The sequence below is a fragment of the Notamacropus eugenii genome, chromosome 2 (assembly GCF_028372415.1).
Source record: "Notamacropus eugenii isolate mMacEug1 chromosome 2, mMacEug1.pri_v2, whole genome shotgun sequence".
Lineage (NCBI taxonomy): Eukaryota > Metazoa > Chordata > Mammalia > Diprotodontia > Macropodidae > Notamacropus > Notamacropus eugenii.
Window position 1 is genome coordinate 12,984,557 of NC_092873.1, and position 11,096 is coordinate 12,995,652.

The 11,096-nt window shown below is 49.3% G+C and overlaps 1 protein-coding gene across 1 annotated transcript; it reads left to right on the forward strand.

Moving 5' to 3' along the window:
* The first annotated feature begins 13 nt into the window (after window positions 1–13).
* SDHAF2 (succinate dehydrogenase complex assembly factor 2) lies at window positions 14–8,798 on the forward strand. The gene is made up of 4 exons (XM_072638825.1): window positions 14–230; window positions 4,436–4,659; window positions 4,774–4,883; window positions 8,324–8,798. The coding sequence occupies exons 1-4, from the start codon at window positions 186–188 to the stop codon at window positions 8,452–8,454; spliced, it is 510 nt and encodes a 169-aa protein (XP_072494926.1). The 5' UTR covers window positions 14–185; the 3' UTR covers window positions 8,455–8,798.
* The last annotated feature ends 2,298 nt before the right edge of the window (window positions 8,799–11,096 follow it).

Here is an 11,096-nt window from a genome sequence, read left to right on the forward strand (position 1 = left end):
CCCCTCCCTCCCCGCGCCACGCGCTGGCGTCACGCGCGCCGCCGCCACACGCACACACGCAGCACGCACGCGCGCCCAGAGCCGCCTCTCCCACCTCCCCTCCGAGGCCTCTCGGGCTCGTCGGGGCCTGCGGGAGGTCCCCGGATGTGGTGAGCAGACGGGCTTCCGGCCGGGCCTGAGCGGAAATGGCGGCGGCGGCGGCGGCGGCTGCAGCTGCTCCCGCAGTTCGGGTGAGAGCGGGCAGAGGCCGGGCGGGGGGAGGCCGCGGAGTCCCGGAGAGAAGGGCCGAGCGGCCCTGCCTGGAAGGAGGACCCGGGGAGCCGCAGGCCACCGGGCCGGGCCTCGGCTTCCCCCTGTGTAAAACGGAGACCCGCCCGCCCCGGGTTCGGTGTCGGCTCCGCAGGGTCCAGTCCAGCCCCGTCGCCTCGTCGGCCCTGTGGGGATCCCGCCGGCCCCTCCCTCCCAGGGTGGCTGCCAGGATCGAGGGAGCTTTGTGAAGCGCTTTGCCGCCCCCTTGGCCTCAGTTTACCGGTCTGTCACTTGGGTTAGGCGGCCCCGAGGGGCCCCTCCCCCTTCCCGTGGCCTCGGACCCCCCAGCGACAGAGAAAGACTCGACCGCCCCTCCCCCATCCCACGAAGCCGGGGTCTGGGAAAGGAGGGAGGGGCCGGATTGGGCCTGGAAGCCGAGGACACCCCCCTTTCCACCCCTAGGTCGGACCCCGGGCCGTCCCCAGGGTCACCCACGCCACCTTCCGTCTGTCCTGACGGGTGTGAGCCCCTGGAGGGCGGGGACTGTGCCCAGCATGCAGCTGGCGCCACATAAGTGCTTGCGGAGGAGCCCTGGTGGGGAGGAGGCAGGGCCGAGTGCGGCGGCGCCAGGCCCGGGTGGGAGCGGGGTGTGAGCACCGAGCTGGGTGCGGCGGGCCTTCCAGGGACGGAACGAGCTCCGGCTAGGGGGGCGAGTGCCTCAGACACCTCCTAGCCGGGGGGACCCCGGGCCCCCGCCTCCCCCCGCCTGCCTCAGGTTCCTCATCTATGGCAGACCCCTCCATCCCCTTGCCAGAAAACCCCAGAAGGGGCCGTGAGAGTCAGGTGACAGCGCAACATAGTATATACATTGTAACCAAATTCCTTCAAGCTCCAGCCCCACTGTGTGTGCCAGCGGCTCCATCCTCTGGTAACTTCCTCACCACCTCCTACTTTTTGTTTTAACCAATCTCTAGCAGTTTCCCTTAAACTCTCCCTGCCCCACAAAATGGTGGTCAGTCTGAAAGGCTCTTTTAAGATGCAGATGACCGTTGGATTGAAAGACAGCCCGGTAGTTTGCCTTTAACATGCAAATTGTGGAGCCCAGCAGAATGGAATTTCTGGGTGGCCAGCTTCCTTCCACGGTAGAACTGGGGACTTCAACGCAGAATTCTTTGATTCTACGGAGTCTGAGTAGAAAAGGGACGCTGGAAGGGGATGCCCTCCCCGGTGGTTGGGTTTTCACCAACAGCTACAAGAGCTGTCCAGGGGCTGCACCATAAACAGTGATTTGGTAAGGAAGGTACTAAGTACCTGGTGGCTTTCAACCAGAAACCGAAGGAGCTGCCCAAAGCTCAGACACCACCGTGTTTGGTTCCTCGTGTTCTTTCTAAAAGAAGTTGAATCTACAATTAGAGGGAATATTCTTTGGAAGGATGTACCCTAGAGATCAGAACCTAGAGAAAGGCTAAAAGGGAAGCCCTTGGATAGCTACTTCTTGCTTCATTCTTCAACCAAGACCATGAAATGACGTGAGGCTGCTTGTGAGAGCCCTCCCTAAGATACCATGCCTCGCTCTCCAGATTCTTTCATGTTGTGGTTGTCCATTTGGACACTGGACTAGAATGCACCAAGAGAAAGGGGACCCAAAGGCTGAAAGAAGAAATGCCCTCCCAAGGCTTCGAGCATTTGGATTGTGATGGCAAGGTGGACGCCAGTTGTACAGTCCCATACCAGATGGGGAGCTAGGTCCCTTTCTGTCATGTGCTCACACATGTGGGGCCAGGACCTCTTTCACATGGGACCTCATCTATCTGGAAGCTACATTTCTACTTTCCTCTCTGGCACATCACTTCACCTTTGGTACTCCGTTTGTGCGTCTTGGTAGCTCATAGGAGATTTAGCTGGAAGGGAATTTAGAAACCATTTTAACCCAATCTCCTCATTACACAGGTGAAGAGCTGAGGTCTCGAGGAGGTTTTTAGGTTTGTTTTTTATTTTTTATTTGAGCCTTTATTATTTCACCTTCTAAGCATAGTCAAATTCCCATGTCAGCCAAGTCCAGAAATGTCTCTTTCTGCAGATTTAGTCCCGCAGTCCTCTCAGGCTGTTGGCGTTTATTGTATAAATTCTGGTGGGTGGATATAAGACTAGGCCTGGAGTCAGGAAGACCTGAGTTCAAATGCAGCCTCATATAACTTAGCTGTGTGACCCTGGACAAGTCACTGTTTGCCTCAGTTTTCTCATCCATAAAATGGGGATAGTAATAGCACCTACCTCCCAGCTTATGTCTCCCAGGTTGTCATGAAGATCCAATCAGACAGTGTCTGTAAAGCCCTTAGCACAAGGCCTGGCTTATTGTTTAGTTGTTCAGCTGTGTCCAGCAACAATAGCCTAGCTCATAGTAGGTATACAAATGTAGCACGATAGTACTCCATTCCATTCATACACTATTCCCCAGCTGATGGCTACCCCCTAGCTCTTTGCAGCTACAGAAAGTGCTGTCATACATTTCTGTGGGCATAGGACGTTTTTTCTCTCTGATCTTTGGAGCACTGTCCCAGGACTGGTATTATTGAGTCAAAGGCTGTAATTCCAGCCTCCCCAACTATGCACTTTCATGCCTATTTTCTTACAGCCCCTCCAGCATTTGTCATTCCCCTTCTTTGTCAACTTTGTCAATTTGATGAGTCTGAGGTAGAACCTCAGTTGCTTTAATTTGCATGTCTAATTAGTAATTTTAGAGCAGTTTTCCATATAGCTACAGATAGCTTGGATTTTCTTGTTCCTATTCTTGGACCATCGATCAGCTGTGAAGTTAAATAACTTGCCCAAGAAAAATAAGCCTGCTCCTCCAACTCCAAATTCTTCCAAGGAGAGAGATAAAAAGAGTGGACGATAATAGGAATGGTGGGAGATCAGAATCTAGAGCAAGAACGAATTCTGAAAGACTCTCTACTAGTCCAGTGTCCTTTCATGCCTGTGGAAATTTCTATTCCAAATGTCAAATCCAGGTCCTCTGACTGTAAATCAAATTCTCTTCCATGAAACCGCCCTACTTCTCATCTGCCTGCAAACCAAGCCCTTCTCCAGACTCAGTTTCTGCTGAGAACACCAAAGCTTTCCACATTAAGTTTCCTTAGGTTCATAACCTTGGGGGCTTGACTTTTTTCAGCCTCTTTATTGGATTATTTCCCCAGTCCTGTCTACACAGGATTTCACATCTTTTCCCTCTCCTCCCTTCCCATGCATATTTTTCTTTCAGGCCCTTGTGGCTGCTACCCTGGACAATTTTTATCCCCTCCCAGGCGCTTTTTCTGTCTCCAGTCTCTCCTCCATTCATTCTCAGTCTTGCTCCATCCTCCATGAGTCGTCACCTTGTTGCTCCCCAGCTCTAAAACCTTAGCAGCTGATCCCCTCTTACCTCTAGGAGAAAATACAAATTCTCCCTGGCAGTGAAAACAGCCCTAACCGTTCTTTCCAGATTTATTTTTTTTAATCCTGTAAATTCTCTTCATTATGGACTTGACAAACAGTAATACTTCCATGTACAAAGAACCAAAAAAGGACCTTCCTAGCTTTCACATTGTTGCTTGACACACTCTATTCCAGTCAAACTGGACTGCCAGCTGTTCCGCCAGTGGCTCCCACTGCATTGCATTCATTCTCATCCACACATCCCCATCCCTGGAGGGCTTTCCCTCTTCATCCTTACCTTTCCAAGAGCCTTCTTCTTCCTGTAGTGTTCCACTCAGATGGCCCTTCTACCTCCCTCCCCCCGCCTGTTACTGTTCTCTTTCTGGAGATCCCTTTTGTTAGGTTTTTCTGTTTACTTGTCGCATTGATTACCAGTCAGTCCTGGTCAGGGACCAGTCTGCCTTTGTTTGCCTTTGTATCCTCAGCCCTTAGCTCTGTGCCTTGACTCTGGCAGCTGTATGTTTGTTGAGTTAAATTAGAGCATCTAAACACTACCTAGAGTAGTGGCTAGTTAGTCTGTCGGCCTCCAATTACTCCCCTTTCAGTCCATCCTACCCATGGTCAGCTGAGTCCCATTTAAGTTCAGCATTTTATGAATCTGCACATTCTTTTTAGTGTACAGTCTCTGGCAAACAGGCATTTAATAAATATTTATTGAATTGAATTTCATGCAGCTTGATTCAGTCTGGGTTGTTTGTGGTTCTTTTTTCAGCTTCTTGCCTTGTCCAGGCACACTCTTGTGTCTCCCTTTGTGGCTAGTTCACTGTTGAGACGATTCTACCGAGGGGACAGCCCATCAGACTCTCAAAAGGATATGCTTGAAATCCCCTTACCCCCATGGGAAGAGCGAACAGATGAACCCATTGAAACCAAGAGGGCTCGCCTGCTTTATGAGAGCAGAAAAAGAGGCATGCTGGAGAACTGCATCCTGCTCAGGTAGGGAAGGGGGTGCCTGGGGCTGTGGCGGAAGGACCTGCCCTCCATGGCTATGACTGCTCAGCCCTGTAGCCTCATGCAGCCTCCTGAACGCCTTTCTTTCTTCTCGTTTAGTCTCTTTGCCAAGGAGAATCTACAGCAAATGACGGAGAGGCAGCTGAACCTCTACGACCGGCTAATCAATGAGCCCAGTAATGACTGGGATATCTACTACTGGGCGACAGGTACTGCCAGCTGGCAACTAAGGCTTCGAATCAGGGGCATGGTTTCCACTTTGGCTTTGACACAAGATGTTTCACTGAACTGGGCCTCACATGAGAAGTGACAGGGTTGGACTAGATGACTTAAGGGTCCTTCTGCCTTGAAAGTGACATTGCTTTGGAGAGACCTGGCGCACAGCACAGTGGGGGTCCTTGGGAGCTAGCTGATACCAGGAGCCTTGCCTTGAAGACTGTGTTCTCTTTGGTTCTTGACCAGAGACTCAGCCCACATGCCTTTACGCTTATCAAATTTCAGAGATTTCTGGTCCAGCTTCCTTGTTTTACATTAGGGGAACCAGAGTCTTAAAGAGGTAGGGACATGTTGAATCAGGTTGACTTTAGCAAGCAGAGCCAGAATTTGAACCCATATTTTCTGGCCCTTTCCAGAGTAACAAGCTGCCTCTTATATCTCAACTCTTAGAACAGACACAGCAGCCCTGGGCTTTGCTCTGTCCCTGACACGTTACATGCATATGCACAGGGGACATAGATGGTGTCATCATACAGGTTAGCACTGGAGGGGCCAGCCCTCCTTAGGGTTCCGTTGAATTGATGAAGGTCACACAAGCAGTAGCCAAGCCAGGTTGTAGACTCAGGTCTGGTTCTCCGTACAGTGTGATCACTGCTTCCCTGGGAGGTAGAGCTGGTTCTCTTTGGCTAGCCTGTGGGACAGTCCGCCAAGACTGGGCATAAAAGAAGATTTAAAAAGTGAGCCTTGTCCCATCATTCAGCCAAATTCTGTTTGATCTGTTAGCTAAACTTAAAATGATAGACTTTGGGACTTAGAGAACTTGGTCAGTGTAAATAGCTCCTGCAATAGCCCGTATTGTTTTGGTTGCCACTGGTGTCCAAGAAGGAGCCAAAAGAGCCAAAGATAATGGGCAAAGCTGGGCCTGGAGTGAGAAGAGCAGGGTTCAGATTCATTAATCCTGATCCTGTGACTTAAGATCATTTAACCTCCTTGGGCCTCTGTGTCCTTAAATGTAAAATGACTATATGTCTAGTCAGAGGCCTCCAGGACATTGCCGTAATCCTCTGGAGTGTTTCTGGAAAGGCGCGGATAACAGTGACTCAGGATGAGAAGACCTGAATGTGTTGTCTGAGGAATGGAGTGAAATGAAGAGTGAGAGATCCCCATCTGTCTCGTTAGCCAAGCTTTGGCTTATGTGTCCAGAGCACCATGAGGCTGCGAGTGTGAATGTTATCCACATTTTACAGATGAGGAAATTGAGGTTCTGAAATAATGGAACTTGCCCAAGGGTGCCCCACTCATAAGCGTGCCAGCTTCTTTATGAGCTTCTTTGTCCTAAGCCACACCAGTGTTAGGCATTGTGCAGCCAGCGCTGCCTAAGGACATGACAACACGAATATCACCATTGTCCTGTTGACAACAGAAGAATGAAAAAGCATGTTAGATGCTACCATGGACAAGGCTGTGTTCTGTGTCCTGGGGATACGTTTTTTAAAAAATAGTTTATTTTTCCCCAGTTACATGTAAAGACAATTTTTAACATTCTTTTTAAAAAAATTTTGAGTTCCACATTTTCACTCTCCTTCCCTTACCTCCCACCTCCCTAAGACAGTAAGCAATGTGTTATAGGTTATACATATTCAGTCATGCAAAACATATTACTATATTAGTCAAGTTGTGAAAGAAGACATACCAAAATACAGGAAGTGAAAAATGAGCATGTTTTGATCTGCATTCAGATTCTATCAGTTTTTTCCTTGGAAACATCATATTTTTTATCTTGAGTCCTTTGGAATTGTCTTGGATTGTTGCGTTGCTGAGAGGAGCCAAGTCTATGTACAGTGTCCTGGCTCTGCTCACTTTACTCGGCATTGGTTCATGTGAGTCCAGCTTTTTCTGAAATTCGCCTTCTCATTCTTACAGCACAGTAATACTCCATGATAATTGTACACTATAACTTGTTCAGCCATCCCGCAGTTGTAGAGAGTCCCCTTGATCTCCACTTCTTGGCTGCCACAAAAAGAGTCACTATAAACATTTTTTGTACGCATCGGTTCTTCTCCCTTCGGTCTGGTTTCTTTGGTTGTATTACTGGATCAAAGGGTGTGCACAGTTTTACAGCCCTTTGGGCATAGATCCAGATTGCTCTCTAGAATGCTTGGATCACTTCTCAACTCTGCCAACAGTGCATTAGTGTCCTAGTTTTTCCACATGGGGACACATTTAAAAATCAAGAAAGTTCCCACCTTCAAGGAGCTTACATCCAATAGGGAGAGACAAAGCCACAAGACTGCTGTTCTCAGAAAGGGGTTTTTAGAATAAGAAAGCACTTCGCACAGTTGTCCCACATGTTAGCCATGTGATTTGTTTGTCTAATAAGATCAGGTGTCAGTTCTGTTGCAATCGAGATTTTAACAACAGGGCAAATTGAGGCAGATCTCTGAGCAAGATAACATTTATTAGCTGAGTCATGCTACCTGTCAATAAATGGGTCAGTGGCTTTCCTCCACCAATGCCAGAGGCCCTGAGTGAAAGGACAGTTCTCCTTACTGAGCAGCATAGATGACATCATGGTATTGAAGGCAGCCTGATTGGTTACAGAGGCTAGGAACAACCTGATTGATTTGAAGTTTGGTAATGGGGGCTGGCAGTGACCCCACCCCTTGTCTCAAGAGACTGAGAAGTGCTCTGTTTGAGTCCAGGTGTGAGGTGGCAGCCCAGACATCCTTGGAAGATAGCTTGGTGGGGTGAAGCTACCAGGCCCAGACTCCCTTGCTTCCTCACACATTTCACAGGTTAAACGTAACCCATTATGGGCCAGCTGAATGCTGAGCTAAGTGCAGACACAAAGAATCATGACTCAGGCAGTTACAGCACAAAAGCAGTTACTTGTAAACAGGACCAAGAAGAAAATCATACAAGATCAATTCCAGTCTCATGTGTGTGCCTCAATAGCACCTACTATGTGCCAGCACTGTGCTGAACACCTTACAAATATTATCTCATTTGATCCTCACAACAAACCTGGGAGGTCAGTGCTGTTAGTTAGTTTCCCTTTTTTACAGTTAAAGAAACTGAGGCACAGGGAAAGTGGCTTGTCCAGGGTCACACAGCTAGGAAGAAGTGGGTTTGAACTTGAGTCTTCCTGACTCCAGGCAGGCCCAACGCTGTCTCCAGAGAGAAGGCTTTGGTGCTTACCATTTTCCTCCATCCACAGCTGCCTCTGTATAAAAGTCCCTGCCTGAAGAAAAGGTACAATCTAGGGAATATTACACACGCTGGAAACAGTGAGGAAACAGGGCAATCCCAGGCTCTGCTGAGGGGTAGGATGGATCTGGGCCTGCTCATTGCCCTGGGTCAGAGCACAGGTCCGGAGCTGAGAACTGAGGCCTGAGCGCTGTCTCTTATCCCTTGGTCTTTTCTTTTTCTGCAGAAGCAAAGCCAGCCCCCAAGGTCTTTGAAAACGATGTCATGGTGATGCTGAGAGACTTTGCTAAGAACAAAAAGAAAGAGCAGAGGTTGCGGGCCCCAGATCTCGAGTACCTCTTTGAGAAACCAGCCTGAGCTCCATTCTGGCCTGACCCGCAGGCAGGGCCCTGCAAGGACACAGTAGACCCCGGTCACCTGCTGCTTCCCACTACCATTCCCAGAGCATGTTCTCACTCACGTCATGTCTCAGAAAAGGACTCCTTGTGTCTCAGCTTTCATGGCCTCAGTAGTGGTTTGTCTCTTTCTCCCCCTAGCCCAGTCCTCCTCTCTAGACTCCAGAATACAACCCTAGAGCTCTAATAGGACAGGGTGAAACTGGCTCATTAAGTCAGCCCATGGGGGAGCCCAGAGCCTGGGCAGATCCTCACCCAGCCCCAAGGCTTAGTTTAAATAAAAATCTTGCTTTCTGCTTCCAAAAATTTATGATTTTGTCAGTGTGGTTACTCCCTTCATGACTACAGGTCACTACTCTTTTGTGCTTTAGTAGATGGCTGTATGAATCTTTGTGGGCAGAAAAATTCTTTGCCTGATGGCCATCCTTTTGAAGATGGTCCAGTCTGCACTAGGTCAGCTGGCTTTCAGATGAGTGTCTGTCACCAGGCCCCATTCAACAAGCCTTTGCAGCTTGGTAAGACCTCCCAGGGCCTGCCCTCCCCTGGCAGAGTGCTTGAAAACCAAGGAGTCACCTCCATGGCAGGGTGGCATGGAAGAACAGCTGGCATTTCTGTAGTCAAAGGATGTTCTCTCTGAGAGACAGCTGAATCTCTGTAATAAACTGACCACTAAGCCCAGTAATGACAGGGATGTCTGCCACCAGCAACAACAGGTCCTCCAAGGTGGCCCACATGGCATGGGAATCTGGGCTCAACAGACTGGGTCCTCAGCTCTCAGTACTCCTGGGGGAGTCAGGGGAGGCTCCAAACCAGAGTTCCCCGTTTGGATGACATCGCAGATCCTGACCTTCCCACTCCACCAACAATAATTATGTGAAGACGTCTTCCCATTCTGCAGATGAATTTACTGCAACGGAGCCAGGATACGATCAAACACTCTTTCTGCTGGCTTCATCCCCTCTGCCCTGCAGGAGGGAGAGCACAACCATTCCCGGAGCCAGATGTGGTAGAAAAAGAGGGTTGCCTGGCCAGGTGTTTATCTTGATGTGTTAAATCCCTAGTTGAGTGACTAACTTTTCTTCTCAGAAGAGCTGGACATTTGGAATCACGGAGGGTGGAAACCTAGGTTCCAGTCCCTGCCCCACCAGAGAAAAGCCATGTGCTCTTGAACAAGCCATCCATTCTGAACCTGTTTACCGCTCCGCAGAATGGAGATGCTACCTTCTGTCTTTCCTAGCTCCCAAGACCACAGGACTCAAAAGGAATGTTTCAGTCTTGTACACTGGAGGGCAGGCATTGGTGATGGCTTTTCCTCATTTTTGTATCCCCAGATCCTGCCTTAGCCAGGCACTTAGTGGGTGCTAAGCAGATGCTTGTTAGATTACATCTGTGCAAGGGGCTCAGGAGAAAGTGAGGCTGGTGACCTTGCACAGCCTTCCCTCACTCAAAGTCAACTGCAGGTCATCTTGATGTCATGGCCCTCTGAGAACAAAGGGATTGTTAGTCATGGTAGCAGCTTGTAATTGAAGAGAACATGCTAACATGAGTAAATAAAGTGCTTAGAATGAGCAGGATTGCCAAAAACAGGAATGGTAACATGCACCCTAATGTGAACAGGATGGATGCGTATTAAAGAGGCGACATAAAGGAAGAAAATCAAGCTGGGGGAGACCCTGTGTGGCTTGGGAAGGAAGGGGAGCCAGCTGTGGGGCTTGGGGCTCTGTTCTTAATGGTCTTTCCTTCAGCCTTGGTGCTGGGAGGCTTCCTCTTTCCACTCATCTGTGACTCAAGGGGCTTTTCGTTACTGAATGTGTTCTAGGGAGCACCCAGTTGTCTTCTTTTTGCATTACTTTTCTGGGCCAGGCAGGGTGTGAAGGCCTTGATTTGACTTCAAAGCCAGAATTGGTAAGAATGGAGATGGTGGCCTCCTCCAGAGAGCAGCATAAGCCAAACTGGGCTTCCTGCCTGCCAGGATCTCTCTTTCAAATGCACAGCATTGCCAGTGGAATCTGGCTAATATATTGCTTTGATTGCTTCATCACTCAGAACTTAGGGGCCCCCTTGCCTCAGGTATCAGCTCCTTATCTTGGCAGTCAGCTCCTTGAGCTAATTCTGACCTGCCCTTCTGGGCTCACACCCCACAGCTTGCACACCCCTATCGTGGCTGCTTTTGTCAGTTCCTGGGATGATTCCTCCTCCTCCCATGCCCGGAAGATACTCCCACCAATGTGGAGCATGAACATACATGTGGCCCTCCATCGCGGTCACTGTCCCTCAGTTCTAGGCTCTTTGAACCTTCCCTCAGCTTCCAGCTGAGATTGTTCTCTCCTTCAGATTTTTCATGGCCTCTTTTATAAGGTTTCCTTTTGCCCCAGACACATTTATGTCATGTCATATTTGAGTATATCCCTATGCCACCTCTTAAATTCCAAGCTTCTTAAGGACAGAAATTGTCCTTTTAAATCTCTGCATTCCCCAAACTGAGCACAGGACCTTGTTCTTAGTAGATACTTAATCTTTGTTTAATTGAAATTCCCTCAATCTGCCCGGCAAGGCCAGTGGGATTGCCATGACAACAAGAAGGAAGTTGAGACAGTACAGTGG